At 37.9% G+C, this 23,068-nt stretch overlaps 1 protein-coding gene across 1 annotated transcript in view; it reads left to right on the plus strand.

Annotated features, from left to right (window-relative positions):
* CC2D2B (coiled-coil and C2 domain containing 2B) overlaps positions 1–23,068 on the plus strand; it is a 140,579-nt gene that overhangs the window by 17,350 nt on the left and 100,161 nt on the right. The window contains exons 6-10 of the mRNA XM_066240388.1: positions 5,014–5,209; positions 5,871–6,007; positions 6,106–6,234; positions 8,452–8,661; positions 11,826–11,920. Coding sequence (XP_066096485.1) covers positions 5,014–5,209; positions 5,871–6,007; positions 6,106–6,234; positions 8,452–8,661; positions 11,826–11,920 — 767 coding nt within the window. The remainder of the gene's footprint in view (positions 1–5,013; positions 5,210–5,870; positions 6,008–6,105; positions 6,235–8,451; positions 8,662–11,825; positions 11,921–23,068) is intronic.

Consider the following 23,068-nt stretch of genomic DNA (forward strand, 5'->3'; position numbering starts at 1 on the left):
CCATACTTCTTTCCCGTTTTTCTTTTTTTTTTTTAAGCTGTGTGTTTCAGTAGTGACTTTTTTGTGGGTGGTTACCATTAGGTTATTAACCCTTTGAGTTGTGCAAACATTCATGTGATGAACTCGTGCTTCCTGACCATCCAGAGTACTATCGTGCAAAAAATTTTATTTTAAAAATGTGTAAGGCAACATTAAAAAAAAGCAAATATATGTTCTTCTTGTTTCCATAAATTGGTTATTAAACAAACATGATAACCATGTTTGTTTAAGCTAATAAAACTGTAACTGTAACTAATTTTACTTAAAAAAACCCCTCACTCCTGGGGGTCAGCGAGCATGAAAAAAACTCAGTACTCAAAGGGTTAAGAGAAAAATGTTCCTATGTACAAGATTTGTCTTGGTAATGCTTCTGCACTCCATCCTCCTTTGCTACTGCAGATTTTTATCCTCTTCCCTTTTATGTTATTGTTTTCACAGATTATCCTTGTTTTCTTGTGACCTTGTTGGAACTTCTACTTGTAGTTTAGATTTGTTTTGATCTTTGTATCTGGTTGAATAACCCCCTTGTGTATTTCCTGCTGTGGGAGTTTTCTGGTGATAAATTCCCTCAGCTCTGTATGTCTGTAAATGTTTTTATTTCTCCTTCATATTTGAAGGGTAATTTTGATGGATATTGTATTCTTGGCTGGTAATTCCTCTCTTTCAGTACTTTGAATGTTTGAGTCCACTCTCTTCTGGCTTGTAGAGTTTCTGCAGAAAAGTCTGATAATAACCTAATGGGCTTTCCTTTATATGTTATGTTCTTCTTTTCCCTAGTTGCCTTGAGGATTCTTTCTCTGTCATTGATTTTTGATAATTTTATTGCGATGTATCTTGAAATAGGTCTGTTTGGGTTGCAGTAACTTGGTGTTCTGTTTGCTTCTTGGATTCAAGGCTCTAACTCTTTCCATAGACTTGGGAAATTTTCATCAATTATTTGTTTGAATAGGCTCTCCATTCCCTTCTCCCTTTCTTCTTCTTCTGATATACCCATTATTCTTATATTGCTCTTTCTGGTGGAGTCAGACAATTCTTGTAGAGTGCTTTCAGTTTTGTTAAGTCGTGAGTCTATCTCCTCTTCTCTCTGTAGCATCTCTAGTTGCCTGTGTTTGATGTCTCTGATTCTTTCTTTATCTGGCTTGTTCTATTAGATAAACTTGCTACCTTGGTGTTCAATTCATGTATTGAGTTCTTCGTCTTTTTTTTTTTTAAGTTTTAATCTCCTTTATGAGGTATTAGTCTTGTTCATTAATTTGTTTTCTGAGGTCATTAAGTTGCCTATTGGTGTCTTTTCGCATCTTGTTAAATATTTTAAGAACTTCAATTTTGAATTCTCTATCATTTAACTCCAAGGTTTCTATGTGATTGAGACATTTTTTTGGAGATATTTTATTTTCTTTCTGAGCTATGTCTCTGTCTTGTGTAGCCATGGTGTTTGATATCTTCTTCCTTCATGGCATTTGAGAGTGGTATTGTTAAAAGCCCTAACAAACAAACAACCTAAAAAATGAAAAATTAACATAAAAAATACAATAAAAAATTTAAAAAAATGATGACAAGAGGAGAAACCACAGAAAAACTACTGAAAGCAAACAAAAAACAAATAAAAAACAAAGCACTTACAAAATGTTTAGAAGATATAAAAATTAAAGAAAATGAAATTGAAAAGGGAAAAAGAGAAAAAGTAATAAGAAGAAAAAAAAGAAAAAGGGGGAAAAAGGATAAATAAATTTAGGTTTTGAGAGGTTTCTTCCAGTAAGTGTTACTGTATTACAAATTTTAGCTCTCTAAGGTTCCTGACCTGTTGCTGTCACAATGATGTAGGCAAAGTCGCAGTCGCATTGGTGGGTGGGGCATGTTGTGAGGGCTTTATGGCTTCAGCCATATGGCTTTGGCTATAGGGCTTCAGCTTTCTGGCTTTATGGCTCTACCAGTGGTGATCTCAGGTTTCTGGGCACTCTTTCCCATGTCTCAACAGACCTGGGGACTAGACATGGAGCACCTCTGTTCTTCAGGGGAGAGAGTGGCTCTGGAGAGCTAGTTGTGGGGTCTGTCTGCACCACTCCCCATTCTGCAAGGTGAGGAAGGCAGGATCTTGGAGGCTGTGGTGCCGCACTTTAGCTTTCTCTGTCTCTGCCTAGTGTGACAACTCTGGCTCTGACCCTGTACTCTGGCCGCTTTGGTCTATCTCCCCCTTGCCCCTCTATTTCACCACTCCTCCTGGCAGAAGGAGACCCAGTCACTTTGAGTTCCCCTCTCCATACCCTTCAGACAAAATCCAGAGAGCCCAAGCTTCCCTGCTCCCCATAGTCCAGAAACAAACCCCAGTCCAGGTTTTCTCCTCTCTCCTCCAAAGGCCACCATGAATAAATTTTACCTTCTGCCTCCCTTTTCACTCTGTCTCACCTTTAGTCCCTTTGGTGCATGGATCTTTCAGGAGCGTCTGTGAGCCCAGCTGGGGTTCCTTTGCTGCATTACAGTTGTTCAATTTGTTGAAATTTCAAGGGAATAGATCAGGAGTATCTCCCACACTGCCATTACTCTGACATCATTCCAAAACCATGAATTTTAAGCTACTCTTCATCAGCAATTATTTGGGGTCAAATGAAGTCCCTAACCCATCAAAAGCTATTTCCAATGTCCAGCCAGGAGATCTGAGCGGTGCAGGTATGGACTCCTCTGCGGAATGGCTGCCAGGGGAGATGAAATTTTTGTTGTTGAGCTATCTTCTTCTCTTCGAATTGAGCTGTTCATAATAATTCCTAAAACTTATTGAATGCTTACTGTATGCCCAGTGATGTACTGAATTTTTGGTGTGGGTTGTATCGTTCAATTCTCATAGAAACCTTTGAAGCAGGCATTATAGTCATCTCTGTTTTACATGTGAGGAAACTCAGATAAGGAAAGCTAAGCATATGGAGCTGGGAAGTATAGGCTATCAGCTCCAAGGACTGTGATTCCTTTTGTTGTCCTTGTCCTTTTCTCCAAGTGCCTCACATTGTTCTTAATCTCTATTACTCTCAATAGAGTTCCCATTTCCATCTATCCTAGTCCAATACCAGAACCTTGCAATTTCTGTCATTTCTTTCAAATTCCTCTCAAACTCCTCAGCCCCTCCTGTCATTCCCTGGTTGGCTTTTCCTCCAGTCTCATTAGTCTTTCCCCATTGTCTCCTGATTTGTCCCTTTCATTGGTCACCTTCTTTGCTCATGTTCCTCTATATTTTCCTACCTGGTATGAGAAACTCCAAGATTAGATGTAGGTTGTTTAGAGTTGTGTGGAAAAGTCATCTTCCCTGTACCTGGTGACTTTGGGGCCCATGTGAAACTACTGTCCTCTCCTCACCACAGGAAGGAGAAAGCTACTATTTTGTGGGAGGTTGAGTTTGATTGTGATTTCTTCCTACTGGGAGAAAGGAGAGTCCTGGTCCCAAATATGTTGTCTGGGCAACCCAGAGTAAGGCCCAAGGCCTTACTTTCAGATAGTTCTATAGTACTTATCACACATACCACAGCAAACAAGGCATGGTTCTGTAAGATGGGGGGGGGTATTATCTCTTTGTTTACCACACTATGCTCAGGTGTATCCATCTAGACTTATGCACACAAGTTTAAGTGGATGCCTTCTGACCTCATACTCCCTGTGACACAACAAGCTAAGAGCACAGACACTGCTCTGTTGTAAGCTGCATAGGAAATACCAAGAATGTGATCTGGGATAGCAGCTAGCCTTAGATTAAGGGAGGAATAGTTGGTCAGATGTGGCTCATTTTGGCTCAGGCTAAAAAAAATAGGCAAATTGAGTAGGGTAGAGTTTGTAAAAGAGACCTATGTGGTCATAAAGGAAAAAGAAAAAAAAAGGCTGGGATTTAAGAGGAAAGCATGACATACTTGGCCATCAGGGCAGACCTTTGCTCTGAAAGCAAGTTGAAAGCCCAAAGGAAGACTGATAATGGGAACACAAGCTGGAACCAAGAGAGCTTTTTGTTTTTATGATTGGAATCTTCAAAGAGATCCCCTATGAGATGATTCCCCCAAATCTTGCTTCTATCCAGTGCCATGCTTTGTTTGAATTCTGAGAAAGATACCATAAAGATTTCTGGATATGAAATATTTTCTTGATTTCATGACAGGGTATGATGATGTAATGACTCAAAATGAGCATAGGTGATGCTTAACTATGTTACTTTATTTATCAGAGCAGATCAAGGCCATATGAGGTCCTCTATTCAAAGGCATTGTGTAATTAATGATTGTTATTTACCCCTAAATATATGGTTTTGAAAATTGAGGGGGTTTTATTTGCATGACTCACACACACTCTGTCTCATCTTTTTCAATATATGTGGGTTTCAAATTAGACAATGAAGTCATTTAAAATGAATTGTTGGTTTTTTGTGTGAAGAAACTCATAAAATTTCTGATCATGATATAAAAGCGTTGATATTTATATTTAGTAATATATCTTTCAATACCTATATTCAGATTGTAACTTTTACATATAGCATGTTTTAGAATTTCACTATAATCACTCTGCCATAGACTTTTGTGTTGACTCTTTACTTTTATTTTTTCTTAAATATTATCCAGAAACCAGCAGAAATGTTCCCCCAATCACTTTAGATACTGCTGCTTTCTGAATAGTGGAAAATAAATGGGGTTTAAGACCACATGGCCTGATGTCTCTGGACGTTGCCCTGCACTGTGAATTCTCAGTGACTGATATGTCATAGTCCAGTATCTCAGAATATTTTCCATAGGAGAGGAGGGGCTTGAATTATAATTCTATTTCAATAGTCTTTCATGGAATTGCAAGGAAGTGCTATATAAAAACTATATTATAAAAAATTAAGCCTTAAATGAGTTTCTCTATATTCATGAAATTTCATTATAACATTTTCAATTTAACCTTGAATTGGGCAGCATGGATCAGAAAACAATCATGATACTTATTTTTCTTTTTGGCATTCAACAGAAATCAGTAAATGATAGTTACCCAAAACATTTTTCACTTGGTTATAATTTACATCTTGCTGAAAGCCAAGATGAAGATTGTATGGAGGAAGTAATTTTTCCAGATTTACTTGAAATAAGAGCTGCTGAATATGAAGATAATCAAGAACAAATCAAAAAACAACAGGCAAATATTTTTGTGCCAAGTAGTTCTCCAGGTAAAGTTATTTTACAATAAAATATTTAAGTCATTAATGAATCATATTAAAGGATAATAGCTTCTTTGTATGCAGGATAGATAAAAAAGTACTGATCTAAAATTATAGAATGTTTTCTATTTTTGTTCCTTATGCCTTCCCTGAACTCATGAGAATTGGTTAAAAGAACTCATTCATTGAGTGGATGTGTGTGTATGTATTTAGACTTTCTGCTAGACTTCAGTAGTAGGTACATGAGAGATCCCTTTTGCTTCTTGTTTGTTGAAAAACAGTTTAATATTTGGGATTTTAAAGTAATAAATAGGTTTTTGCCTGATCAGGTGGTGGTGCAGTAGATAGAGCGTCAAACTGGGAAGCGGAGGACCCAGGTTAGAAACCCCAAGGTTGCAGGTTGAGCATGGGTTCATCTGGTTTGAGCAAGGCTCATCAGCTTGAGCCCAAGGCCGCTGGCTCAAGCAGGGGTTACTCGGTCTGCTGTAGCCCCACGGTCAAGGCACATATGAGAAAGCAATCAATGAACAACTAAAAGTGCCACAGTGAAGAATTGATGCTTCTCATTTCTCCCCCTTCCTGTCTGTCTGTCCCTATCTATCCCTCTGTCTGACTCTCTGTCTCTGTCAAAAATAAATAAATAAAGTAATATATAGGTTTTGTTATTAAGTGGTCAACCAGCGTAAACTGCCAAAAAATATGATGCCACGCATTTTAGAAGATGAAGGATTCTATGTGCAGAGAAAGCCAGAAATATATAAGAAGATGTGCAACAAAATGGAAAATCGCCTACTTCAACTAGAAGAGGCAAGTGCACTAGCCAACAACTTAAACCACTCACTATATGTGACATTTGTTTTTGATGAAATATTTAATTACTTATGTTTCTTAAATGTTTTTGATAGGGAATGTGTTGGTTTGAAGAAAGTGCTAAAATAATATCATTACCTTCGCCTATTAGATATTCATGGAAATTCAGACTAAACATAAGCAAAGAATCTTTAAATCCAGCACTAAAGACTATATACAGGAAGGTAACCAACAACAGTTTGTCATTATGGTTAGAATTCTTGTAATATCAATTATAACTTACATTTTTGTGATGTTAATTTATCCTTTAAAGATATTAACAAGTCTAGTAATATGACAGCAAAACTATGATGAAATGTTAAGTGATCATTAAAATTATGTTCCTGAGGAATATTTAACAATATGGGTAAATGCTCAAAGTAAAATGTGAAGTGAATAAAAATGAAGAATTTTATATAATCCTAATTTTATAAAAATACATTATGAATGAATTATTAATAAGTGGATAAGTATATATATATGGATAAAAAGACTGGAAAATATATCAAAGTTAATTATCTCAAGATAGTAGGACAGAATTATTTTTATTTTGCTCAAGATATAGCACAGATATTTTAACATGACTATCAGAGATCATTGCTATTGAGGAGAGAGGTCCTTGAAACAGTGGAAACGTATTGAATGAGTGAGTACATAAATAAATGAATGAACAAAAGGATGATAAGAAAATACAAAATATATAATTTTTAGAAAAATATTAACCATCATCCAGATTAACCTTTATAAATGTCCAGATCCCGAAGTTGGAAACCAATGGTCTGAACCAGTAACTTTTCCCTTCAGTGTATCATCCAAGCACAATTTCAATATTCAATGGACCTAGAGTTGGGAGTAAATGTATATGTCACTTCACCAAGCATCTTTACCATCTCCCAAGAGAATTCATTTCAGTACTAGCCAGTTGTAATTGTTTATTGTTTTCTGTGTTGAATTAAAATCTGCCTCCTGGATCACTACTACTCATTTGACCTTGTTTGGTCATAAGGAATTCATAAAGTACTTCACTTATGCAACAGCACTTCAGATAGTTGAAGTCTATGGTCACTCCCAAGCTTTAGCTTTTGTTCTCCAGTGTAAACTCACTTTCCTTGTCTGTTGCTAGATAGCCGTCATCTCAGTTCCCTTTCTCTAGCTTCTTCTGAACACCTCAATTAGTAGGTACTGAATGAGAGAGTCCAAGGGCAGGGGCCTGTGTCACTTCAATAGAACCCCCCCAAAATAAGCAACACAGTTATTCGACTAGAGCTGAATCTGCTTAATAAGACAAGCATCTCTACTTAGCAATTTTAATTTCCAAAAGTTCATTTGTGATTTGGTTGTTTAAAACTGAAACTGTTTATTTTCCTGGTGGTTGTGCTTAGTTAATGACCAACTTACTACCAATGAACTAAATCTTATAGGTACAATCAAGATCATGTTTTCCCCTCTGAGTTGCCCTTACATAGAAAATAGACGCAAGATAAGGTTAAAACAAAACAAAAAAAAGCTTTATGGCTGTTCTCTTGACTTCCTTCAACCTATTGAGGGAAAGGAAGTTCTCTTGACTTCCTTCAATCTCAGGAGAGAGGAGGGAGGAGAGATGGAGGCATCATACTGGTGACTGCAGTCCTTGAGAGGTGCTGTCTCTGCCGCCCGGGTCAGAGGTGGAATAGCAATTGTTTCAGTGTAACAGCAGGTATAATACCAATGGCGCAGACTGGAGAACCTGTCCTGTTATATACCAGACTGAACCAGACAGAGGGCTCAGGCTTATGTTCGTCTTTTTAGGTGGGTGCAGCCTTGGCTCTTATTGGGCACTCTTATTGGGTATTCCTGAATTAGGCTATATGTGCAAAGTAACCCACTAGACTTCTCAAATTACATCACTAAAAACCAATCACATGCATATTCAAACATATGTGCTTAAATTTAAAGTAGTGTACTAAAACATAGTTGAATTATTTTTCACATAATCTAAGGCCTACAGACTTCAGTTAATTAAGGGACAATCTGGTATCAAAATGAAGACAGTCCCATGTGGAAAGATAGTCTCCTTACAAAGCAGCATTTGCTTAGAAGGTCGAGGCCTTTTGAGGGAATTTTTCAAGGATTACCAACATATTCATTTCAGAACAATGTTTTAATAAGGGTTTACCATTTAACGCTGACCCACAGATAATGATTATGTCATCATGTAGTTGAACTTTTGACTCAGCAGTTCTGAACACCATCTGTCATAATGTTCCTATAGGAAATTATCTGGGGCCTTATTAGTTTTTGCTCATTTGTGTCTCTGAATTTACTTATAATTAATTAACACGTTACTTTGAAAGGAAATGTTACTTGTAATTTTAAAAGAAATCGAATCAAATTATCTTTCTGTACATCTTTTTCTTTAAAAGGCAGTGAAATATGATTTAGAAAGCTCTATTAGGACCAAAATTGAAGGTCAAAGGAAAATGTACCAATTAGATCTCAACATTGTGGGCTTGCAATTTAGCCATCATCCTCTTTTCAATCAAGAACATGTATTATGTGCTAAGCTGCTCCAACTTTATGAGTGTTTTCAGGACAGGCAGCAACAGAATTTATCTCAGCTGCTTTTGGAGAAGGTGAGAATGGCTCTTATTATATATTTTTATATTTATTACATTATATAATAAACATTTCATATTGAAAGAGTAAACAAACCTTAGTACAGAGCAAGTGACCTTAGAATTTTTTTTTAGCATTTTTAACTATTTAGAACAATGGTTGATTTCAGTTTTTCTGAAAAGAAACTGTAGGGGTTGACTGGCCAGGAAGGCAGTTTCAAAGATATCCTGAAGGATATGTAGCACTTATATATGGTTTACTAATCAGTAGTATTCTTGGTCCTATGACTCAAGACAAGTATTTGAAATGATTACTATTTAACAGAGCTACATGGCTGTTTTAAGTTTTTCTTTAAATATAAATTTTTATCAATTTTAATGGGATGACATCAATAAATCAGGGTACATATGTTCAAAGAAAACATCTCCAGGTTATCTTGTCATTCAGTTATGTTGCATTTTTGAAAAAACATTAGAGGCCCTGGCCAGTTGCTTCAGTGATAGAGCATCAGCCTGGTGTGTGGAAATCTCAGGTTCAATTCCTGGTCAGGGCACATGGAGAAGCGACCATTTGCTTCTCCACCCCTCCCACTTCTCTTTCTCTCACTCTCCCCATCCCATTCTCTCACTCTCTATCTCTATCTCTTCCCCTCCTGCAGCCAGTGGCTTGATTGATTTGAGTGCATTAGGCCCAGGTGCTGAGAATGGCTCTGTGGAGCCTCCGTCTTGGGTGCTCAGAATAGCTCAGTTGTGAGCATGGCCCCAGATGGGCAGAGCATCAGCCCCAAATGGGGTTTTCTGGGTGGATCCTGGTAAGGGTGCATGAGGGAGTCTCTCTATCTTTCCTCCTCTCACTTGGGAAAGAAGAAAAAAGAAAAAGAAAAAACACTAGAGATCTTGCCCTGGCCGGGTAGCTCAGTTGGTTAGAGCATCATCCCAGTATACCACAGTTTGGGTTCAATCCCGCATGGGCACATACAACAATCAACCAATGAATGCATACAACAGTCAGCCAATGAATGTTTGGGACAACAAATTGATATTTCTGAGAGTAGTCTCCAACCTTCCCCCATACCTCAGCAGATTTTCCCTCATGTCTCATTGGCTAGAATTAGATCACATGGTCATGCCTTAATCAGTCACTAGAAAGGAGAATGAAATTGCTACAAATGGCTCTAATCAGGATTTACCTCTGAAACACAAAAAAGATTGAACAATTAAACAAAATTAGGGTTCTTCCAATTAAGAAATGTGATCATTCAAGGGAAACCAATAGTATCTGACAGACCAAAATTATAAATATATCCTTCTATATTCTTCTAATAATGTTTTATTCTATCTAGACTTTATAACTGTGTCTTGTGAGGTCAGGCTCCAGCTCAGTTTCTTTCCCCCAAGAGGTTAGCCTAGTATCCAAACATCGTAACTTTCCTACTGATTTGAATTCTGCTTTTATCCTAAACCAGCTTCACATATTTACAAAGATTTAAAAACTATCTATTCCACTGACATATTTGTCTAGTATTACTCTGTTTTAATGACTATATTTAATTAAATTATGATGAGTGGTGCCTCCTCATTGTTTCTAAAATGTTTTTGGATATTTGTAAATTTGGTCCTACATACTAACCTTAGAATTAGTTTGTCAGCTTCTATTTTTAAAACCCATTACCCACCTGACCAGGTGGTGGCACAGTAGATAGAGCATAGGACTGGGATGCCAAGGACCCAGGTTTGAGACCCCGAGGTCGCCAACTTGAGTGTGGACTCATCTGGTTTGAGCAAAAGCTCACCAGCTTGGACCCAAGGTCGCTGGCTTGAGCAAGGGGTTACTTGGTCTGCTGAAGGCCCGCGGTCAAGGCACATATGAAAAAGCAATCAATGAACAACTAAGGTGTCGCAATGCACAATGAAAAACTAATGATTGATGCTTCTCATCTCTCCATTCCTGTCTGTCTGTTCCTGTCTATCCCTTTCTCTGACTCTCTCTCTGTCTCTGTAAAAACAAAACAAAACAAAACAACAACAACAAAAAACCCATTACCCAACAATAGGGTGGTGATTGTTGAGGGAGGGAGAGGTACAAGAGGATATAAGGGGGATTAAAATATAATAACATTGAAAAAACCCAGTACCATTTTCATTGTGATTGCATTATATTTTGAAAGAGATTCTATCTTTATAAAAATTGGCCTTTCTCATCTAGGAATATAATATGTCTTCCCATTTGTTGAAATCTTCTCTTTTGTCTTCCAGTAGAAGTTTTTATCAATTGATTCACATCTTGGAGTTTTTACAAACTGTCTCTAACTATAACAGATTTGTCTTGCACATGTTTTAAGGCAGGGGTCGGGAACCCTTTTGACTGAGAGAGTCATGAACACCACATATTTTAAAATGTAATTCTGTGAGAGCCATACAACGACCCGTGTATGTTAGGCATTATCCCATAAAAATTTGGTGTTGTCCTGGAGGACAGCTGTGATTGGCTCCAGCCACCCGCAACCATGAACATGAGCGGTAGGAAATGAATGGATTGTAATACATGAGAATGTTTTATATTTTTAACGCTATTATTTTTTTATTAAAGATTTGTCTGCGAGCCAGATGCAGCCATCAAAAGAGCCACATCTGGCTCGCGAGCCATAGGTTCCCGACCCCTGTTTTAAGGTATAGTTTCCTCCAGTTTATTTTTCTATAGTTTTTCTCTATGGATATTTCTCCCTGTTTTATACTTCCTTCAGTATTAACTTGTTTTATTGATTTTATTTTTCCTTGTTTTTCTATGTTATGCATTTATTTTTATTGAGAGATATAATTACAAATATACTTACATAGATATGGATGTGATGATGGAAATAAAGACAGATAAACATATATCTTTCATATAACCATGGGATTTTAAGTGAAAGAAGGTAGATTCCTGTGCTCAGTCTACTATCTTGATTGATTGACATTTCTCTATATTAATTGAACGGATTATCTAGAAGATTTAAGGTGTAATGTTTGTATCTTAGACAAATATTGAAGTTCTCAGTTTTGCCCAAAGGTGCTTATGTGTAATATATTTTGAAAGTCGAGGCAGTAATGCTTCTACCTCACACACCTAAATCTACAGGTGAAGTGGAATGATGGTAACAGGTGAATGAAATGTTCTAAAAAAACTCTTTTCTTTGTTGTAGCTTAAAGCACTGACACATGCTACCAAATTAACAAATGATTTGGAAATAAGCCAGCTGACTGAAAAATCTTTAGAAGATTATTATAGGCAGATAAGGTAGGTTTGGGGCCATTCATGTATTCATTAAGCATTTACTAAGTAACTTCTTTAGAGTACTGCCTTTGCTATGGAAAATATAAAATAAGAAAAAGAAAAGACCCCTATTCCTTAGGCATTTACAGAAATGATTCCAACCTTTCCTTTAAGACTCATTTTTTTTTTTTTGGTGTGTGTGTAAAAATATTTTATGGAAGTGTCATATGAAAGTAGTTAATGTTTTAATATTCACTGATTTAAAAATACATATGTTGATTGAAAATTATGAGTTTACTGATACTTTTCAATTGATTTGGATTATATTCATCTCAAGTGTTTGTATGTATTTGAAAATTACTCTAGATATACATATGTGCAAGATATAAAGTCTAAAGACAATATTCAAATAGCATATTGACTTAAGGACCCTTGTAAAAAAATATATGGTCTACAAGCTGGGAACCATTGGATTATGGACTAGTTGAGAAGAAGAGAAGTTAGGAAGGTATGAAATAACTGGAAAAATTATTTCAAGTCAAACATAATTATGGCCTGACCTGTGGTGGCGCAGTGGATAGAGTGACCTGTAATGCTGAGGTCACCAGTTTGAAGCCCTGAGCTTGCCTGGTCAAGGCACATACAAGAAGTAACTACTATGGATTGATGTTTCTAACTCCTCCCCCCTTTCTCTCTCTCTTTCTCTCTCTCTCTCTCTTTCTCCTCTCTCTAAAGTCAATAAACAAAAATCTTTTTAAAATAACAAGACACATAATTATGTGTTTAGGAATCTACAATAGTAGGAAAGCTTAGTGGGAGGTACTTACTGAGTAGAAAGTTCCACTGTGCACAAACATATAACAATTGTCTATAAATGAGAGGGATTCGATAGTTGAAGAACTTCCTTGTCTCCCTGCCCATTGACCTGGCACAGTTCTTCAGACTCAACCACTAGAGGCAACAGTTGATTTAAATAATTGGTTTCCTAGAATAACCTAGTTAAATGCAAATAATATTACTTGAGAAGGTTGACATATACCTTGTCCAGGGCCTGCATATAGTGAATGAATGAAAATGAATAGAAGATAATCAGTTTTTACAAACAATAAACTAGTGTTGGAATTATAAGGTAAATTAATAACTTCTTGGCCTTTTGGCTAATATCAAGTGTATAAGGTAAACTAAAACTGAAAGCAAAGAACAGACATTGACATAATGAATACATCAAATAAACTGTAATATAGAAAAAAGAAAGTAGGCTTTAGGTGGGGTCCAATGGTGATGTATAGGAGTCTACTACTATGCACCTGTATGTGTATGTGGGAGAGTCACTGAAAAGGTCATTGCTTTTATTAAAGCAGAAAAAACAATGTAATAAGATTTACATTCAGAAAAAAATTTAGAGTAGTGTTGAAATGCTGCAAAGGGGAGTTTGTGGATATTTGAAAAACAGTGTTTCTATAGAAAAACTGTGTGCCTGAAATACAATTAAGAATGGCACATACATATTCAGTCTTTAATGACTGTATACTAGATGCCTAGTACCCACAACCACTTGATTTCCAGGAAGACATTTGCAAGTCACTTACGACCCTTCTTCTTGCTCCTCCTCTCATCCCTCACATCCAGCCAGTAACCATTCCCACTGATTCTGCTTTATTTCAGGTGCCTATTGTGTAGCCTGACTGCTCAAATAGTCTCCTAAAATACTTCTCTGTAAACCATGCTCCATATGGAATCCAGAATGATTTTTCTAAATAAATAAAACCATGTTAGTGGCTTCTGTTACCTTTAAGATAAAATTCTATAGTTTTAGCAAGATCTATAAGGCCCTGCATAAACTGACTTCTGCTGACCTCTCCAGCCTCATGTTAGGGGTTCTCTGTCTTGGAACTTTATAGTCCAGTGCCCTGAACGGACTATGCTCATATATCTTTGTTTTAAAGGCTCTTGTTTCTAGAAGATTTTTTTTTTGTTTTCTGCTTAACACTTAGTCAACATACTATGTGTTTTATTAAATTTCATGTTACTTTCTTGGGAGGAGGGGCTCTTATTTTACCCATTAGTTTGATTAAACTCTTTTTTTTAAAATACATAAATTTTTATTAATTTTAATGGGGTGACATCAATAAATCAGGGTACATATATTCAAAGAAAACATGTGCAGGTTATCTTGTCATTCAATTCTGTTGCATACCCATCACCCAAAGTCAGATTGTCCTCCGTCACCTTCTATCTAGTTTTCTTTGTGCCCCTCCCCCTCCCCCTCTCCCTCCTTCCCCCTCATGCCCCCCGTAACCACTACACTCTTGTCCATGTCTCTTAGTCTCGTTTTTATGTCCCACCAATGTGTGGAATCCTGCAGTTCTTGTTTTTTTTCTGATTTACTTATTTCACTCCGTATAATGTTATCAAGATCCCACCATTTCGTTGTAAGTGATCCAATGTCATCATTTCTTATGGCTGAATAGTATACCATGGTGTATATGTGCCATATCTTCTTTATCCAGTCTTCTATTTTTTTTTACAGTGATTAAAGCCTTTAAGCAAACTCTTGGCCAATACAGCAAGAATCCATAAAAGAGTAGTGTCCTTAACAAGTTCACCAAGTCCAAGTTGGCCCCAACACCATGACAAGTCCCTGATAAATACAACCCAACCCCAGTTCAGTCTGTTAGGAGCTGTCCCAAGGAGCAGGAGTCCAGGAAAAGTCCACATCCAGCAAAAGTCCACATGGCACTGGAATTGTTGTCACAATTCTATACTTTGCAGCTCACATCCAAGTCCCAATGACAGCTGCTTCTAGCTGGTAATGAATCAGGTAGACTGGAAAAGCCATCTGTAGCACGTGTGGAGTTGGAGCTTCTGTTCTCCTCTGCCTGGGGAGATGAGACCAGGTTGCTTTTCCCTGGAGCTCTGAGACTGTGGCTTGGTAAAGAGAACCTTGGGATACACTAAGCTGGCTGGCAAAGGTAGATTCATAATAGAAGCTGGCAAAAGGGGGAAAGAGAGCTCTAAATTAGGAGTAGGTCCCAGCCTGAAATATGAGTGGGGCATTGAGATAGGAGGAATAAAGGAAACACTATTTATTAACAAAGCAGCAGAAAATAGGACTGTCAACACCCACAACAGAGATCTTCGAGGGAAGAATAAAAAACCTGACTATTCAGGCAAGACATAGTTAAGTGGCCCTTGTGCAAATGAGATCAGTTTACCTGCTTCTTGGAAGAAATACCCTAGGCTCATCCACAGTGTCGTAGATGGGGCCGACGGCCCTGGGCACCTTCAGCCTTCAGTGACAAACCCCAGCATTCTGGGCAAGGTTAGGTCATAGGTGGCTGGAGCAGGGCTGGAAGAGACTGAACCCTCCCTTAGAGGAGCGAGGGGGAAGCCCACCTTCCAGTGTCCCTGTTTCCTCACAGCAGAGACATGTAAGTCTGGCAGACTTTAGCTCAATGACCTTCCTTTCCACTATTGAAGCAGGACCCAGATGGCATCCTATGAGACCCCTTTGGGGTGTTGGAGCCTTTAAGGGCGTATCCTAAAAGCTGGTAGTTCCCCTGATCTCTATTGGGCTTTTTCTGCCTCTTGGTATCTTAAAAGCCATGCTCAAAAGATCTCGCTGAGGGGTTTGAGGATCCCCATCCGCCTATATAAATCTTTTCCATATATCTGGGGCTATTTGGAAAAAGACAAAACAGTGTTATTAGCTGTATCAAAAAAAGAAGGTAGTATTTTGCAGGAGAAAAAGATTTGGTGTCTCCTGTTCATCAGCATTCAAAAGAAATTTAATATTTTTTAAGTAAAAAGCATGGTAGGTAGACCTGTAGGAGTTCCAGGATATGACTCCCCCCTTTTAAATTTTTTTTAAAATGACCTTAAAATATTTGCTGGGTACACTTTAATAATACCTTGACTTTAAAGATTGTAAGAAATACACATAATTCGAAAGGTTTGACAAAATACAGTAAATGCTTTTGCTCCATATGCAGGAGAATTGTCAGTTTAACCAGTTTAGGAAATCCAATAATAGAACAATGCATACAGACAATGAGCTATAACATGCTTAGCAGCCTCTCCTGTTCTGACAGAGGTTACTATAAATCCAGAATATGTATCCACTGTAACGTGGACATAGGACTGTTTGCCAAATGAAGGTATATGAGTAACATCCATTTGCCAAAGTTGTCCTGGTAGGGGTCCTTGAAGGTTAACTCCAAATGAAGGGACAGATTGTAGTATAGGACCCCTTGGACAGGATTTCCCAATCTGCCGTGCTGCTTCCCAAGAAAATTGAAGCTGTTTACACAGGGCTGCAGCGTTCTGGTGATGAATAGTATGAGACTGAATTGCTCGATCTGTCATGGTTGCTCCAAATAATTTTCTTTTGGGTAGCTTGATCAACAAGGGCATTCCCTTGTGCTAAAGCTCCAGGGAGCATGGAGTGAGCTTGAGTATGTCCTATAAAACATGGAGCTCTATGTTGACATACAAGTATTTGAAGAAGGAGGAAGTGCTGAAATAGTTCATCAGCATTTGTCCGTAAGACCGCAGTCTTTATAGTGGAAACACCATTAAGTAAATATTTGCTATCTGTATATAGATTAAAGGGGGAATATGGCAAATGCTGAAAAGCCATGATAGTGGCATATAATTCTAGTCTTTGAGCTGATTTTAAGTTGACAGTTTCAGTATAAAGTTGTCCATTGATTTGCAAGAGCGATTTGCCATTTAGTGGAAGTTTCCCAGAGCCATAGTTGTTGATCCTTTGAAAAAAGGAACAATAATTTTGAGGCTCAAAACCTATAAGCTGTAAGGGTTGCCTATGCCCCTTGATAATCCAGGAGGTAAAAAGATCAAAATATGGAAGTGTATTCCATGGGCTATTAGATGGTTCAATGTGCCCAAGCTATAGCTGCTCTTGTACCAATTGAGCAGCTGCCCTAAGTTTCTCCTGAGAAAGGGGCCATTGGTCTACCCATACAGGATTATCTGATTTCCAAGTAATTGGGTATGCACAATGCATTATTGAGGTAGCAGGAGCTACCAAGGCTCCTATGCTAAATTTTGATATCCTAATCCGCACCTTCTGGTATTGGGTGCCACTTCTATGGGGGTGAGAATTCCTCGCTGTTCTTTCCCTAGTCCCTTGGTGGGCAAAAATCTCCGATCAAGCATCTGAGTACTGACTAAACCATTAGGACTGACAAGCAACGCTCCCATATTTTTCAAAACATCTCTACCCCACAAATTAACTGGCCATCCGGGGAGCACATAAGGTTTGAAAAAATCCAGAATGACCTTCTTAATTTTCCCAATTTAGAAAACTAGAACTTTGTTGAGGGATTTACTCTGCCCTATACCTTGTAATTCTGTGGCTGCTGCGTGAGTGGGCCAGGAAGGAGGCCAATATAGCTTAGCAATAACAGATACATCAGCTCCAGTATCTAAAAGCCCTTTAAATTTATGCTCATGTATTGTTAGTTCCATTTCAGGGCATTCCTGACCTTTTTTTTTTTTAAATCCAGTTGGCAACATCAGAGGAGCCAAATCACCAATTTGCTTGGGGACCCTTTTGCAGGATATGGCCTGAGAAGTAGAATTAGCATTCTTATACTATTCTTCTAACTGCCTGAATTAGCCGTGAGACAAATTCTTTTTTTTATTAATTTTAATGCGGTGACATTGATAAAATTGTTACCGTCACCTTCTAACTGGTTTTCTTTGTGCCCCTCCCCTCCCCCAAGGACCTCCCTCTCCTCCCCCCCACCCTGTAACCACAACACTGTTGTCCATGTCTCTGAGTCTCATTTTTATGTCCCACCTATGTATGGAATTATATAGTTCTTTGTTTTTTCTGATTTGCTTATTTCGCTCAGTATAATGTTATCAGGGTCCATCCATGTTGTTGTAAAAGATCCTATGTCATCATTTCTTATGGCTGAGTAGTATTCCATAGTATATATATACCAAAGCTTTTTAATCCACTCGTCCTCTGACTGACACTTGGGCTGTTTCCAGATCTTTGCTATTGTGAACAATGCTGCCATAAACATGGGGGTGCATTTCTTCTTTTCAAACAGTGCTATGGTGTTCTTGGGGTATATTCCTAACAGTGGTATAGCTGGATCAAAAGACAGATCGATTTTTAATTTCTTGAGGAATCTCCATACTGTTTTCCACAGTGGCTGCACCAGTCTGATTCCCACCAGCAGTGCAGGAGGGTTCCCTTTTCTCCACATCCTCACCAGCACTTATTCTGTGTTGTTTTATTGATGAGCGCCATTCTGACTGGTGTGAGGTGATGTCTCATTGTGGTTTTAATTTGCATTTCTCTAATGATTAGTGATGTTGAGCATTTTTTCATATGCCTATTGGTCATCTGTATGTCCTCTTTGGAGAAGTGTCTATTCATTTCTTTTGCCCATTTTTGGATTGAATTGTTTGTCTTTCTGGTATTAAGTTTTACAAGTTCTTTATAAATTTTGGTTATTAACCCCTTATCAAACGCATTGTCAAATATATTCTCCCATTGTGTAGTTTGTCTTTTTATTCTGTTCTTATTGTCTTTAGCTGTGCAGAAGCTTTTTGGTTTGATAAAGTCCCATTTGTTTATCCTGTCTTTTGTTTCACTTGCGTGTGGAGACAAATCGGCAAATATATTGCTGCGACACATGTCAGAGAGCTTACTGCCTATGTTTTCTTCTAAGATGCTTATGGTTTTACGGCTTACAATTAAGTCTTTTATCCATTTTGAGTTTATTTTTGTAAATGGTGTAAGTTGGTGGTCTAGTTTATTTTTTTGCAGGTAGCTGTCCAATTTTCCCAACACCATTTGTTGAAGAGGCTGTCTTTATTCCAATGTATGCTCTTACCTCCTTTGTCAAATATCAGTTGCCCATAAAAGTGTGGGTTTATTTCTGGGCTCTCAGTTCTCTTCCATTGATCTATATGCCTGTTCTTATGCCAGTACCAGGCTGTTTTGAGTACAATGGCCTTATAATATAACTTGATATCCGGAAGTGTAATACCTCCTCCTTTATTTTTCCTTTTCAAGATTGCTGAGGCTATTCGTGTTCTCTTTTGGTTCCATATAAATTTTTGGAATATATGTTCTATATCTTTGAAGTAAGTCATTGGTATTTTAATCGGTATTGCATTGAATTTATAAATTGCTTTGGGTAATATAGACATTTTAATGATGTTTATTCTTCCTAACCATGAGCACGGTATATGCTTCCACTTGTTTGTATCTTTCCTGATTTCTTTTATCAATGTTTTATAATTTTCCGAGTACAAGTCTTTAATCTCCTTGGTTAGATTTATTCCTAGGTACTTTATTTTTTTGGTTGCAATAGTAAAGGGGATTGATTCCTTAATTTCTCTTTCTGACATTTCATTGTTAGTGTATAAAAATGCCTCTGATTTCTGAGTATTGATTTTATATCCTGCCGCCTTGCTGAATTCATTTATCAGGTCCAGTAGTTTTATGACTGCAACTTTAGGATTTTCTATATACAATATCATATCATCTGCAAATAATGACAGTTTTACTTCTTTTCCAATTTGGATGCTTTTTATTTCTTTTTCTTGTCTGATTGCTGTGGCTAGGAAATCTAGAACTATGTTGAATAATAGTGGTGAAAGGGGGCACCCCTGCCTTGTTCCTGATCTTAAGGGGATTGCTTTTCATTTTTGCCCATTTAGTATGATATTGGCTGTGGGTTTGTCATAGATGGCCTTTATCATGTTGAGGTATGTTCCCTGTATTCCCACTTTGCTGAGAGTTTTGATCATGAATGGGTGCTGGATTTTATCAAATGCTTTTTCTGCATCTATTGAAATTATCATGTGGTTTTTCTCCTTTCTTTTGTTTATGTGATGAATCACATTGATTGATTTGCGAATATTGTACCAGCCTTGCCTCCCAAGAATAAATCCCACTTGATCATGGTGTATGATTTTTTTCATATATTGCTGGATCCAGTTTGCTAATATTTTGTTGAGGATTTTTGCATCTATATTCATCAGGGATATTGGCCTACAATTTTCTTTTTTTGTGTGTTGTCTTTGCCTGGTTTTGGAATCAGAATTATGCTTGCCTCATAAAAGGAGCTTGGAAGTCTTCTTTCCTCTTGAATTTTTTGAAATAGCTTGAGAAGGATAGGAGTTAGTTCTTCTTTGAATATTTGGTAGAATTCAGTTGTGAAGCCATCAGGCCCAGGACTTTTCTTTTTTGGGAGTTTTTGATAACTGTTTCAATCTCATTTGTTGTAATTGGTCTGTTCAGGTTTTCTGATTCTTCTAGATTAATTTTTGGAAGATTATATGTTTCAAGGAATTTGTCCATTTCATCTAGGTTGTCTAGTTTTTTGGCGTACAGTTCTTTATAGTATTTTCTTACAATATTTTGTATTTCTGTTATGTCAGTTGTTATTTCTCCACTCTCGTTTCTAATTTTATTTATTTGAGTCCTCTCTCTTTTTTTCTTGGTGAGTTTGGTTAAAGGTTCATCGATCTTGTTTACCTTTTCAAAGAACCAGCTCCTGGTTTCATTGATCCTCTATTTTTTCTTTAGCCTCTATGTCATTTATTTCTGCTCTAATCTTTATTATTTCCTTCCTTCTACTAGCTCTGGGCTTTACTTGCTGTTCTTTTTCTAGTTCTTTTAGATGTAGGGTCAAGTTATTTATTTGAGCTTTTTTAGCTTCCTGAGGTATGCCTGTAATGCTATAAACTTCCCTCTCAGGACTGCTTTTGCTGTGTCCCATATATTTTGAGTTGATCTATGCTCATTATCATTTGTTTCTAGAAATTTTTTCATTTCTTCTTTGATATCACTGTTTACCCATTCGTTATTTAATAACATGCTATTTAGTTTCCAAGTTTTGAGTATTTTTTAGTTTTTCTGTTGTGGTTGATTTCTAGTTTCATGCCATTGTGATCAGAGAAAGTGCTCGATATGATTTCAATCTTCTTAAATTTGTTGAGACTGCTTTTGTGGCCTAACATGTGTTCTATTCTAGAGAATGTACCATGAGCGCTTGAAAAGAATGTATATTCTTCTGTTTTAGGGTGAAAGGTTCTGAAGATACCTATTAAATCGAGTTGATATAATATGTCCTTTAAGTCTGCTGTTTCTTTGTTAATTTTCTTTCTAGAGGATCTATCTAATGATGTTAATGGGGTATTGAAATCCCCTGCTATTATAGTATTGCTGTTGATCTCGCCCTTTAAATCCATCAAAGTCTGCTTTATATATTTAGGTGCTCCTATATTAGGTGCGTAGATATTTATAACGGTTATATCTTCCTTTTCTTTCTTTTTTTTTTTTTTTCTGAAGCTGGAAACAGGGAGAGACAGTCAGACAGACTCCCGCATGCGCCCGACCGGGATCCACCCGGCACGCCCACCAGGGGCGATGCTCTGCCCACCAGGGGGTGATGCTCTGCCCATCCTGGGCGTCGCCATGTTGCGACCAGAGCCACTCTAGCGCCTGAGGCAGAGGCCACAGAGCCATCCCCAGCGCCCGGGCCATCTTTGCTCCAATGGAGCCTTGGCTGCGGGAGGGGAAGATAGAGACAGAGAGGAAGGCGCGGTGGAGGGGTGGAGAAGCAAATGGGCGCTTCTCCTGTGTGCCCTGGCCGGGAATCGAACCCAGTCCTCCGCACGCTAGGCCGACGCTCTACCGCTGAGCCAACCGGCCAGGGCCATATCTTCCTTTTCAATTACTCCCTTTATCATTATGTAGTGACCTTCTTTATCTCTAACTATAGTCTTTGTTTTAAAGTCCATTTTGTCTGGTATAAGTATTGCTACCCCAGCTTTTTTTTCATTTCCATTTGCGTGAAATATTTTTTTCCATCCCTTTATCATCAGTCTATGTGCATCTTTTGATTTAAGGTGTGTCTCTTGTAGACAGCATATGTATGGGTCCTGTTTTCTTATCCATGCAGCTACCCTGTGTCTTTTGATTGGATCATTTAACCCATTTACATTTAAGGTTATTATTGATATGTAATTGTTTATTGCCATTTTATTCTTTAAAACTGTATTCCTCTTTTGCTATATTCTTTTTCTCCTTTGATCTATTTACAACAGGTCCCTTAGCATTTCTTGCAGCCTTGGTTTGGTTATAGTGAATTCCTTGAGATTTCTTTTGTCTGTAAAGCTTTTTATTTCTCCTTCAATTTTAAATGATAGCCTTGCTGGATAAAGTCGTCTTGGTTGTAGGCTCTTGTTCTGCATTACTTTGAATATTTCTTGCCATTCCCTTCTGGCCTCAAGTGTTTCTGTTGAGAAGTCAGAAGTCATCCTTAGGGGGGCTCCTTTATAGGTAATAGTCTTTTTTTTGTCTAGAAGCTTTTAATATTTTCTCTTTATCACTAGCTTTGGTATTTTAATTATGATGTATCTTGGTGTTGATTTCTTTGGGTTTCTCCTTAATAGAGTTCTCTGTGCTTCCTGAACATGTGAGATGTTTTCCTGCCTTAATTGAGGGAAGTTTTCAGCTATGATATGCTTGAACAAAGTCTCTATCCCTTGTTCTTTCTCTTCTTCTTCAGGAACCCCTATGATGTGGATGTTATTTCTCTTCATGTTGTCACAGAGCTCTCTTAGACTCTTAGAGTTTTCTCAGACATTTTTTTTTGTATTTTTCTGAAGTTGAAAATGGGGAGGCAGTCAGACAGACTCCCGCATGTGCCCAACCGGGATCCACCTGGCATGCCCACCAGGGGGCGATGCTCTGCCCATCTGAGGCATCGCTCTGTCGCAATCACAGCCATTCTAGCGCCTGAGGCAGAGGCCACAGAGCCATCCTCAGTACCCAGGCAAACTTTGCTCCAGTGGAACCTTGGCTGCAGGATGGGAAGAGAGAGACAGAGAGGAAGGAGAGGGGGAGAGGTGGAGAAGCAGATGGGCACTTCTCCTGTGTGCCCTGGCTGGGAATCAAACCCAGGACTCCAACACACCAGGGCGACACTCTGCCACTGAGCTAACCGGCCAGGGCCTCCTCAGACTTTTTGAGTCTCTTTTTCTTTTTTCTGCTCTGCTTCCATTCCTTTATTTATCGTGTCCTCTAACTCACTGATTCGATTCTCCGCTTCATCCATTCTGCTTTTAATTCCTTCCATTGTGTTCTTTATTTCAGATACTGTATTTTTCATTTCT

This window comes from Saccopteryx bilineata, chromosome 7 (assembly GCF_036850765.1).
Source record: "Saccopteryx bilineata isolate mSacBil1 chromosome 7, mSacBil1_pri_phased_curated, whole genome shotgun sequence".
Classification (NCBI taxonomy): domain Eukaryota; kingdom Metazoa; phylum Chordata; class Mammalia; order Chiroptera; family Emballonuridae; genus Saccopteryx; species Saccopteryx bilineata.